The sequence below is a fragment of the Mesitornis unicolor genome, unplaced genomic scaffold (assembly GCF_000695765.1).
Source record: "Mesitornis unicolor isolate BGI_N332 unplaced genomic scaffold, ASM69576v1 scaffold9986, whole genome shotgun sequence".
In the NCBI taxonomy this organism is placed as follows: Eukaryota; Metazoa; Chordata; class Aves; order Mesitornithiformes; family Mesitornithidae; genus Mesitornis; species Mesitornis unicolor.
Window position 1 is genome coordinate 20072 of NW_010192962.1, and position 12961 is coordinate 33032.

Consider the following 12961-nt stretch of genomic DNA (forward strand, 5'->3'; position numbering starts at 1 on the left):
AGGTGGTTCTAACAATGACTAGGTTAATGAAGAGGCAGGATAGAGGATAGAGATACTGTCCTGCAGTTATATATGGGCTTGAAAAGTTGAGGTTTTGAGAGGATGAACCTGGAGAATGAGGATATTTATGTTGTTACTCAGTTTATGCAAATAGTGTCATTTGTTTAAGTTACGAAGGACTGGAAATGTGCATTGCTTTTTTTTGATGCCCATTACTGCATTTTAAAGTTGCCTTGTCTTCCAAGTTTCTAAGTCCCACTTGCCTGATTTATCCAGTTGACCTGTCCTGCCTAACACCTCTTATCAATTTTCCTTTGTTACTGCCTTTACTGTACTTAGTAAAATTGATCTTCACCTTTGCTTTTAGTTCTCACGCACTACAGTGTTTAATTAAAACTACTCACACAAAATATGGCCACCATTTTTCAGTACTTCTGCATCCAACAGCCAAATGTCTATATATGTTTTGATGCTTATCAACCAGCAAAAAGAGCAACCAGATGAGAACTCTATCCTTTCAGGAATTATAAATATGTCCCCTTTTTACTGCCAAGTTACCAGCTGAATCAGACAAATGTCTTAATTAAAAATATATCTGAAAAGCTTCCAAACAAACCATAATATAAACAGTGGCATTTTAAAGACAAACATATTTCTGTCACCCTGTCCAGGGAATTATATATATAGATCTGGGAAGCCAGTCTTGCATTTGAATAATATCGCAGCATTCATTATCTCAGAGCACAACAATAAAAAAATCAGTTATCATTTTAACATTGATGGGTGGACATTCAACTTCTGTTTGGTCTTAGTAACATTTAAGCACATATCTGACATTTATGCCCATAAATATCTCCCTGTAAGACTTCAAATGACTGTGATCTAGCACCCAAATTGGCTCCCTGCAGCCTGACTGCAGGCAAGTCTTTGCTTAAGTGATGGCCACAGTATCAATACACAGAGATAAGAAAGTAATGATCAACCTCCTCAAGGAATTAATCAGTTCTTGCTGCAGTTTGGTTTCGACAGGAAAGCAACCTAGAGACTTGTACTCAAAGCCGTGTTTTTTAGCACAGTAGGAAAAGCAGAGCCATATTTTCTTATTGTATCTTTCACAGTAATGGGTTAGATGTAGCAACCTCACATCTTCTTTTTCTTTTTCTCTGCACAGAGATGGTTTCCATCACAACTGAAAATGTTACACAATTTTACACCATGGCCACTCGGGAGTTCACAGTCAATCCATCAGATTTCCACAATAAATCAGGAGCGCATCAGCTGTATCAATATAAATGCATTAATCCAGATATATGGAAATGGCTACAAGATTTTCAGCCTGGATTCCTCTGGTTTATATTTATTCTGGGAGCAATAGAAAATGGCTTTGTTCTCATCGTCCTGTGTTGCCACAAGAGTCGCTGCACAGTGGCTGAAATTTACCTAGCAAACACTGCACTCGCTGACCTACTGTTGATCTTCGCTTTACCTTTCTGGGCCATTAATATTTCTAATAATTTTCAATGGCCTTTTGGCCTGTTCCTTTGTAAAGCTGTCAACATAATGAGTAACATGAACTTTTATTCTAGCATTTATTTCCTGACGCTAGTGAGCATCGACCGCTATCTGGCTTTGGTGAAGACCATGTCTCTTGGACGGATGCGACGAACTGTCTGTGCCAAATGGAACAGCTGTATAGTCTGGATGTGTGCATTGCTCATGTGCACACCTGCAATGGTGTTCCGAAATTTACAGTATTATGAAGACTACAATATCACAGCCTGCGGTCTGGATTACCCATCCAGCTACTGGGAGCCTGCAAACAACTGCTTGCTGAATATCGTGGGCTTTGTCATCCCACTCTCTGTAATTACCTATTGCACTGTGCAAATCATCAAAGCCTTACGAAGCAGTGAGCTGCAAAAAATGAAGTTGGTCCAGACAGAGAAAAAAGCCACCATGCTGGTCCTTGCTGTGCTTTTGCTCTTCATCCTTTGCTGGCTTCCGTTCCAGATCAGCACGTTCGTTGACACCATCCGTTACTTTACACCCTCTCACAAATGCCTGGAAGAAGTCAATGACATACTGACCCAGATAGGTACCTACTGTGCCTTTAGCAACAGCTGCCTGAACCCCGTCCTCTATGTAATTGTTGGGAAGCACTTCCAGAAGAAGGCTGTGGAATTCTACAAGGACTTGTTCCCAAAGAGGTGCAGAAAAGCACAGTCTGTGCAGACAGAAAACTCCCTGGACACATTAAGAACTTCCATTTCAAGTGAATACTCAAGGAAAAAGTCTGTTTTGCCCTTACCACGATAGCACAATTTGTTCATTACAGGAAAAAAGCCTTCTAACGTATCAGACTCCACTAATATCAGTCTGCTACTGGTTCACAAAATAGACATGTGGTAGTATTCATCATCTGTGGGAAACCAACAGGTTGATCTTGATGGAAACTCCCTACAGAGACCTGCTTCTAATGTTACTGGACATTTTTCATGATTGAATCCAACTTTGTAGCATACTTACCTTTTCATGGCTGAAAAATACTGGATGCATGTATCATTTGAAATGTTTGCGTTTCTAAGGTGTACATACATGTACATACAGTTCTCTGAAGACACCCTCAGTATAGAAGCTATTGTCAGAATTGTGCAACTACTTATGGTACCCATACAGGTTGTTAGACTAGATTTTTGTTAGAAGGGGCTAGTATTTCAGTTAAGTTCTGGTAAATGAATCCTGTAGGACTACTGTCCAAATGGATTTTTAGGTGTGGCCATTTTCTGAGCTTTTACTTTCTCTGTTCAGTCATCCAAAACTATTTTGACTGTCTGATTGACAAGCTGTCCCTTTTTGCAACTGCTCTGCCCCTGCTAGTTACAAGTTTTACACCAGCTTGTGTGTATGGAAAGGAGCTCAGAAAAGGTGAAGCAGTAGAGGAAACAAGGCTGCATCCAGGTGCATGAAGTTAGCTGAGTAGTAGGAGATCCTTTTCCCCTTCTGCATCAGGATAAAAGCATTCAGTTACTCCTTTTGAGTGAGTGCATGTTATTTAAATTCATACTCAGACTTCAACTCAGAGACTTAGTTTTTAATATTCACAAAGTGTAATTTGTATTTGTAACATTATTTAATGGAAACATGAAAGCTCAGCCCAACTGGTATAATCTCTCAATTAGAAGAAACTGGGAATACAAAGGAGAGCATCACCTGACTGCCTTAGAAATCTGACTGAAGCTTGGAGGAGTCTGGAAAGTTCACAGTATTCAAGAATGGCCTTTTCAGACTCTAATATACCTACATTTCATTTGTAGAGTTAATCTGAGTGATTGTAATACAAAATAGCTTTTCCTCAATTGGACTGGATTTATGATCTATTTGCAGTTTGCACAGAAGACAAACTCACAGTGTACTGAATTGTCAGTATGCACTTTCATTTGTAGGAACCTTGTTCAAAAACTGAGTTGGAGGTGATGTAAAATCTTCTGATACTAACAGAGCCTTTGTTCTTTCCATAGTCCTTAAGATTACAGCCTTAAAGCCACCAAGTGAAATGGAGTTTGGCAACATAAGTAAATACAGATTGCTACTGCATGCTTGTTATTCATTATAGCTTGAATGGAGGAATACAGTTTAACTTAAAATAGGAAATTTGTAACCTTCAAATAATTAAACCCAAAACCAGAAGTGTGCAGATATGCTATACAAACTATGGGATTTAGATCATTATAGATGATAATTTCCATAGGTTTTATTTAATAATACAGCATAATCCTATGACATAATTACTTCTATTGCTCATTCCTTAAATTGTCCAAAACATATGTGATGAAATACTGCAAGGCTTTCTGTTGTCTCCAGAGTTATCAACACTGTCCTGTTCACAAGCATGCTGTTCACACAACCGTTAAATGAAAGAAAATTCATGCAGAGGCAATGGAAGGGATTTTTGAGTATTTGGTACTGAGAAGTAAAATATTAAAATATTATTATATTAATATGACATTAATTTAAATAATGTAAATATATAGGCACATTATTTTGTTATGCAGTAAGTATGTACAAGAGAAAATAAAGTCCTTGAAGAAATGAGATTTGCTGGCATTTTCTTCTCTAGCCCATATCCTGTTACTCAGGAAAGACTTGTCAGAAGTGTGACTGTTGCAGGTACGTACTTTCACTTCCCATTGTGCCAAAGGAGAGTGAGTTGAGAACCACCACCTACTTTCAAAGCTTTGGGTCAGCTTTGTTTTTCAGGGCCCTTTTCTGAGCAGTGCTGACCACTCTCAGTCCCTTTGGAAGTTAAGTTCTGAATTAAGGCAGCTAAGGATACCGAAATCTTTTCATACATTGTGCAATATTGGCATGTACCATTTATGCAGGTACCAAAAAAAACCCCAAAAATTAAAGTCTCATGTCCAAACTACATCTTACCTACTGGCAGTTTACAGTCGCACTCAGATGCTTGGCTCTGTCTTTTTCTCCCATGAGCTGGGTAAAACACAAGAAGGGTTCTTGGTAAAATGAGGGCAGAATTTGTCATAAGGACATCAGAGATGGAGATGTCAAACTCTAATCACATTATCTTTTTATTCCTCTTTATCTTGTCGTCCTCCCTCAGCTGCTCCCATCTTCTTACCTGAAGCTGAGGTACTTTAACCACTGAATCATCCTTTTGCTCTGTTCTTCCATCAGCACATTGCGGGTTTCCAGCCTCTGCAGGCTCCTTCCATATTTTGCTGTTTCGGCCTTTGCAAACTGTAGTGAGCAGGGCTTGGTTATTACTGCACTGAGATGCTGCCAGGATCATTTATTATGAACTGTAAATCACTGCTATCCTGACCAACTGCTGCCTATAGTAAAGAAGTCCAACCAAACCAAGAAAAGAATTTTACATCACAAGGTCACATCAAAAAACTTTTCTCCTGTTCCAGAGTAGACAAACAGTTATAACAGGTAACTATGTTCTTTTGCAAACCACTTCAATAAAGACAATCAAACTGTTAAATCATACTGTCCCAAAAAGATGATTTTTTTCAGATCATTAAAGACTCCATCTGCATTAAGAGGAAGAGTTTTACTGGCTGGACTGCTGGATCTAGAGCCAGAACTGGAGACCTTTTGGATTTCTGCCGCTTGTCTGCCATGTAATGTGTGTATTAATTGAGCCAGCAGTCTTACCTCTGCCTTGTTTAATCATTCTGACCAAAGAGACACGGTTAGATTCTTAAATTCCTATGCATCTCTAGAGACTGTGTACTTTTTGCAGGAAAGTCAACACAGACAGGGTGGCTGAAGATCATACAAACTTAAAACATAAACTAATATGCTGTGAGTATCCTGAATTGAAAGCACAAATACACAGATATGTTTTATTATGTGTACACAGCAAAAACCTTTTATCTGTTGACTCTAGTACAGTTGTTTTGAAACTTAATCCTTCACGTTCCTTTAATCCGTGGTCCATAACAGCTGTGCAAACTATAAAATGTTACCAAATCATTACATGCTTTCTACAGGTTAAAATGAAGAGTCAAGTTGCAAAGAAATAATAAATCCCATTTTTGTATGAAGTTACAGCTTCTTATGTGGACTTGTTCTAAGTTTTTTAGACCTGAAGCTACTGCCGTGCCTATTCATTTCACTATTATTTCCACCAAATGCAGACTTGCGATTTCAAATCTCTGTCCACTGCTGAGAAAAATTCTAAAGATGACAATGAAAAACAGCAGGAAATAAGAAACTAGATTTACATAGAGAAGATGGATTTTCAAACCAATATGTTGGTCCCATTTTGAAATTATGAGTTGCGTAAGACTGTAGCATTTATCATTTAAATTTTAGATGCAGCTGCAGTTTTCTATACAGAATTTGTGAGTAAATGTGGATGTTGGCAGCTCTAAGAGATTCATGTCCAAGCAAGGACAAATTCCAGACTTTTTGTTATTGCTCAAAACTTCTTCTTTATGGAAAAAATAACTTAAACACAGAAATTCACTAGCGTAAGCAAAGAGGAAGTTTTGGAAAGTCTGTGACGAAGATCTGTTGTATTGCACTTACCTTAATGAATCACTGTGGGATGTGTTCTTTAGAGATTGAACTCCTGTAGGTTATTAGGATTCCTTAGGTAACATGTCATTAAAAAAGCGTCAAGTTTCAGATCCTTACCAAAATACATGTTTTGATTCGGGTATTAAAAAAAAACATTTTGAAAGAAGTGAAGCATATAGCTCCAGTCAAGATGTATTTTTATACTGTTTCACTTATTTAATAAATAAGGAAATATTTAAATATGATGTTGTTTAAATAAAAGAAGTATTTATATATTTTAAGTCTTCAAATTATATGTTGGGTTCTTTAGAATGTTCTCCAGTGTGATGGTGTAAACCAGAACAATTTTTCAAATTTGTCAATTTTACCAGTTTGCATAACTCTAACTTAGTATCTTTTCAATTGATAGAATGTTGGAACAAAAGTATTTATTGTGGTGATCATAGCATCACAGAATGGTTTGGGTTGGAAGGGACCTTAAAGTTCATCCAGTCCAACCCCCCATGGGCAGGGACATCTCCACCAGCCCAGGCTGCTCCAAGCCCCGTCCAACCTGGCCTTGGGCACTGCCAGGGAGGGGGCACCCACAGCTTCCCTGGGCAACCTGGGCCAGGGCCTCACCACCCTCCCAGTAAAGAATTTCTTCCTAATGTGTAATCTACATCTCCCCTCTTTCAGTTTGAAACCGTTACCACTTTTTCTATCACTATATAACTTCGTAAAAGGTCCCTCCCCTGCTTTCCGGTAGGCCCCTTCAGGTACTGAAGGCCGCTATAAGGTCTCCCTGGAGCCTTCTCTTCTCCAGGCTGAACAACCCCAACTCTCTCAACCGGTCCTCACAGGGGAAGTGCTCCAGCCTCTGATCATCTTTGTGGCCTCCTCTGGAATTGCTCTAACAGCTCCATGGCCTTCTTATGTTGAGGACTCCAGAGCTGCAGGTGGGGGTCTCATGAGAGCAGAGGGTAGAATCATGGCCACATTTCTTTTGATGCAGCCCAGGATATGGTTGGCTCATAATAAGATATCACTTTGTAGCCTTGCATGGCTTTTCATTTTAACTCACTTATCAAGCAAGGATGGACATAGTCAAGTAAGAATTCGAACAGATGGTGCATGTGTTATTACTTATAATAAATCATTCTTTTCAATGGAAAGAATGATTTATTATAAGTAATTAGCATTCCAGTCCCTTGATAATTTCTCACTATGTTTTTTTAAAGTAAGTTGAAAAACACCTACCGTTTACACAGATTTACTTACTTGAGAGAGATTTATATTTAAAAGCTGAGTTGCATCAGATAGGATTTTTTAAAAAATATTGTTCTATTCAGAGGAGAAACAGAATGAAAAAGATAAAAATAACTGGTTATCAACCAGTCTCAGGCTTCAAGGACCCAGCAGGTAATCACATAAAAGGAAGACTATTTATGGGTGCAAGCCTAAGAAAATACAGTAGTCAACATGCACTACTGAGAAGTGATGTTCACAGAGGCTCTTGCCCTAGACACCTATAGTGGAGTGCGAAATGCATCAGTTTCCAAAAATGGTGGCAAGGCTGACGCAGGGTTTAGTGGGTCCAGGTTTCAACATCTTTTCCCATATACGTATTCTGCTTTAACCCCAGCTGCTTGGCATGGTCCTCCCTCCGACTGGCAGAACAAGAGTTTCCCACCACAAGAAAATCCCAGTTCAGAGTTTGTCTTTGTGTGCATTGGTACTGGGAGGGCAGTTCAGAGCTGCTGATAAACTTGTTATGGTTATGGACATAGTTAATCATACAAAGGAACTTTTAATTGCCAAGGACCTGTACTTGAGAGCTTTATTTAGTGGCCACTGGAGGACAAGAGTCATGGCATATGGCTTATACAATTTCACAATGAGAATGAAATACTTCACATGCTTTGAAAATTACTGCAGCTGACATTTGGAGAGGTTATGGAAAAAAAAAATCCTGGGGCTTTCTTCCAAAATGTAACATCACAGACATTGTATATGGCCAAGAAAACACTCAGACAGCACTCAGACGCTTAGTCGTGCCTCAGGATGCATCTTTGAGCTCTCTCGGTAACCTCAGTCCTGCTGCTTACCAACTGCTGCTGAACTTGAAACTTTGCCTGAATTGCCAAAAGGGACAAGAAGTAGGTATGTCTGTCTGGTTTTAATGTCTTACCTTTATTAAAATTGCTTCACATATTCTTTATATTAGAAAAAAAAGTCTTTAATGATCTCGGTTCTGATCTGTGCAGCATATTACGAGTTTCCCTTTCATTTTTCACTATGAAACTAACTCTGAAGGTCAAGATTAATTCTCTGAAGTTGTATAAAAACGTATAAAGATTCGTGTTATAAGATTTCTTTACAACAAAACTGGCTGATCACAGATTTTTCTCTTTCAAAGTGATATTTACTTTTAAGATTGTTCCCAAAGCAAAAGTAGTATTTATTTAATGTTTCCAGAACACATGATACTAACTGGGTAATATGTATTAATATTACCATTATTAACAGTAATAATGGTAATAGATTCACTGTGCATGGAAATTAATCAGAAATTAGTTCAAAGTCGGAAAAATAAGTCATTATTTGTGTAAAAGATGACTGGAATGTGTTAAGTACATAAACTGAAAACCATTCGTGTGGCTAATTGTCCATTAGCACTAAATATTTAAAAATACTTACAGAAGAAAATTGCCTTGGAAGAAGAAATAAAATTAAGCAACCAAAAATTAATTGCATTTTCTGTCAAGAAGATATCTGGAGCTCTAAGTTTATAAAAGACTTTTAGCTTGTGGTTGTGCTTGAACATTGGCTAGTAGACTCAGAAGAAATTTTCCCAATGACAAACTCTACAGAAACTTTATTTACGATTGCTAGAGAAACAAGAAGTCAGGTTTAGCTGCGGCTAAAATCTGAGTTGCAATGGAAAGGAAACGTTTGTGAAGTTTTGAGTTTAGCCTGTCATAAATTAATTTGTTGCTCCAGAGCAGAGATCACATCCGAAGTTTGCAAAGTGACTGCTATCAACTGACAGCAAGAAAATGGGCATGGAAAATAAGCACTTCTTTTTTATTTATATTTAATAAAAGTAATAATTCTGTTTACAGAAGGAAATGTTTAACTGTTACTTGTCTTGTACAGTATTTTTCATGTTACAGATTTTCTTCCATTCCTCTCACACCTTAGCCAGCCTACTGTTTCAAAAAAGTTAGATTCCTGCTGTCTCACCAGTAGCCTTTTGCTGTCTCACAAATAGCCTCTAAAGTGCTAATCAGTCATTTATTCACTTTATATATATTCTCTGCAGCTTTAACTTTCAACTAATTTTTGTTTGCATGAGACTGTCAGTGAACTCACTACCACTCAGACTGTTGAGAGTGAAGATGTTCAAAGTCAGAGCTGTGTTAATTTGAGTTGCAGCCCAGTTCCCTGACCAGACCCCCAGCTTGAGTGAGTTTGTGAACTCTGATAAAACTTTGCTGCTCACTGAATTACACAATGGAAGATGTTCTGTGCATTAGGTACTGAATTGTGTGTTGTGGGATAATAGTACTTAACTGATTCCTAGATTCCACGGAGATAAGTCTGCAAGGTGCTCAGATGCAGACATCACTAAGGCTGTACATGATGTAAAACAGATGAACGATGGTCCTAAATGCTGTCATCAGAAACTCCATCATTAGCTAACTCCTCGGTGTAAAAATGCAAAAATGGAAAGAGCAGAGTTAAATATCTGTAGTAGAAAGTTAACATTCAGGATGAGTGATTGCAAAATATTGATTTTTTAAAAATGCATTCTTTTTTTATGATTGACATGCTCTACTTAGATATTAAATACTCAAATGTTAGATGTCACCACAGGCTCAGTAATGTCTTGCCTACTATAATGATACTGAGATTGAACACCTTTAAAACACAAGAAACAAACACTATGTTTGAGCATGACAACACCAGAATAAAGTCACCACAGGAGGCAGCTCTGGCAACCCAGTGAATTTTCATGGGAAGATAACATTTCACCCATGTTGTCATTCCTGCACGATCTCATATGGAGTTACCAGAGGGAAATAAAGGTATTGCAAATGCTGTAAAATCCTAATGCACACAGAGTGAGTGTCATTCCCAGTTCTGGGCAAATGGGCAGTTATAAAAGTTACACAGAGCACAGAGTAAGAGACAGGGCAGACAAGGGTGCGAAGAGAGCTTTGTGTCACCAGCGTGACTCCCCTTACTCTCAGGGAGCAGGAATTCAGCTATATCTGTTTCTGTAATCAGTCTGGATACACACAGAGCTACTTACACTAAACTGGCACTTTCCTTCCTCTGTGCCACTTGAAACAATGGCAGCAAAGAGAGGAAACTTCATCGGATGTAGAGGAAGTTCTGTCCTTGCCAGGACTGGGAACATTTCTCACCATTGCACATATGAAGCATAGATTAATTTAGCCTATAATAATCACTGAGAACTAATAGAGAATTTAAAAGTTAAATGTTTGTTACACCAGTGATGGGAGACAGCTTTTAGAATATTTATGTTTCTTTCTTGCAGGTCTTTCTCTCATTCCCAAGACATCTCCTGCTGCCTTCAGAATTTAAAAGAAATGACTGAAACTCCTTTACTGAACATTCCCTCCTCAAACCAGACTGAAAACAAGAGCAACTTAACTATTTGCCAGGACTTGGATGACTGGTGGGAAATCGTGTACTACATAGTACCCAAGTACATCGACGCCATCTGTGTTATTGGGATGCTTGGCAATGTCTTTGTTCTCCTCACTTATTTACTGCACAAGGCCCCCCTGAACATAGCAGAAATCTACCTTATGAACCTCGCTGGTGCCGATCTTATCTTCCTCATGTGCCTCCCTTTCTGGGCAGCAAACATCAGGCATGAATTTAACTGGCCCTTTGGCACTTTCCTTTGCCGCAGCACCAGCGCGTCCATCAGCCTCAACATGTACACCAGCATCTACTTGCTGGTGGCAGTCAGCGTAGATCGCTATTTAACTTTTGTTCATACCTTGAACCACAGAGGGATACGGAGCAAAACCATGGCCAAGGGGATCTGCTTGCTCATCTGGTTCTTTGGCATCCTCCTCAGTGTCCCAGTCTTCATGTTTCGGACTGTGAAGCACTTTCCCCAGTGGAATATTTCAGCGTGTACTTTAGACTTCCCCAGCCCATCATGGATCACGGCTGAAAGCCTGCTCTTCAACACGGTGGGGTTTGCGTTGCCATCGACAGCCATCATCCTCCTTAATTTCTCTACCATTCGCTCCCTACAGAAAAAAGCGAGAGAACGAAGAGCGCTCAGGACAAAGAGCTGCAAGGAGCACAGAGACACAAAGGCGACCAGGTTGATCTTCACAGTGGTGCTGACGTTTCTTTTGTGCTGGACTCCTTACCATTTTATTGTATTCATTGATATCTTGTACCAGACAGAAGTGATTACTGGTTGCTTTTGGGGAGAACTGCTCAACTTTGGTGAGCAGTTTTGCAGCACTCTAGCTACCACCAGCAGTTGTATTAACCCTGTGATTTATGTCTTCGTTGGGAAATACTTCAGGCAAAAGGCTTTAGAAGTTGTCGCACAGTTTATTCCCTGTGGATTTTCTTTGAGCTGGGTGTCATTCAAAGGAAAGTCTTCATATTTCAACATGCTGCCAGTCAGGAGTAGTTTAACTTAATGGGTCTGGGTTCTGCCTTTCTTTTGATATTACAACTTATTTCAAATGGCATTAAAAATGGATTGCACTGATCTGGTGCTCACAGACTAAGCTATTTATTAAAGTAAATCACTCAACTGCTTATTTGTCCTCAGGTTTGATTTTCTTTTTCTGCGTTATCCGTCCAAATGCATATCACATGTTATCAGGATTTTATTCTAAATGATCTAACGTGCTTTATCAGTTATCAGAGACTTGAAAGAAAAACACTTTGATAAGATATCAGAAGTCCGTTTTCTTTATGGAAAGCCACAATGCAGTAAAATGTTCAGCCAGCTTGTATCTGTGATGACAACTACTATACCATCAGAAACACTCTACATAAAATTATAACAAGTGTATTACAAGGCAAAAATTACCTTGATCTTCGGCTGATAGCTGCATTTAAGCAATTATAGAATAGCTTTATTTATTTTTAACAATATTTTCAATGGTTTGCACTTTCACATTAGCATATGGAAAATCTGAAAAATTGTTTGTGCATTTAAAATACATTCAGTGCATAGATATTGTATAGGGCAGTATACCACAAAGAAAGTGTACAACTTTAAAAAAGCAAAACAACTCGATATCCTCCTCAAACCCAGACCTTTTTATTCATCCAGTTAAATTTACACAATTACTCATCAAGTATATAATTATTCTTTTTATTTTCTGTATATGAAAATATCAGTGATGGCCATTGATACTGTATTATTTTGAAATATCTTTCATCTGAGGCAAACCCTTAGATACATATTCATATTTTTATGAATCAAAATTAATAAACCATGTGAGTTCCTATTTTACACCATAGTTTTGTTCTTTCTCATGTATATATTTTGGGTTTTGCCTCTTGTCCTGTTCCTTTGGGGAAGAGCAAATATATAGTTCTGTGATTAAACATCCTTGCAGCTACCAGAATATAAACTCTGGTGGTGGTGGTGGTGGTAGTAGTAGTTGTAATAATGACATAACAATAATACACCAGAGAGGAGATAAGAAGGAAACCTCTTTTCTGTCACAGCCACAATTGCAGAACAGACTGAAGACAAATGAGATATCTGTTCCCATAAATATAAAAGTATGTGTATGTACAGGCAACGGAAGAAGAAGACAGGAGATACACTTATAGTGCAGCCTGTTCAGCCAGAGAGCTATTGAGTGTAGAAGGGGTCACAGCAGCACAGCATTTGTGTAACAGTTTA

General features: G+C 38.5%; 2 protein-coding genes across 2 annotated transcripts; both read left to right on the top strand.

Annotated features, from left to right (window-relative positions):
* Positions 1-1173: 1173 nt before the first annotated feature.
* Positions 1174-2316, top strand: BDKRB2 (bradykinin receptor B2). The gene has a single exon (XM_010187298.1). The coding sequence runs from the start codon at positions 1174-1176 to the stop codon at positions 2314-2316; it is 1143 nt and encodes a 380-aa protein (XP_010185600.1).
* An 8333-nt stretch (positions 2317-10649) lies between these two features.
* Positions 10650-11735, top strand: BDKRB1 (bradykinin receptor B1). The gene has a single exon (XM_010187299.1). The coding sequence runs from the start codon at positions 10650-10652 to the stop codon at positions 11733-11735; it is 1086 nt and encodes a 361-aa protein (XP_010185601.1).
* Positions 11736-12961: the final 1226 nt, after the last annotated feature.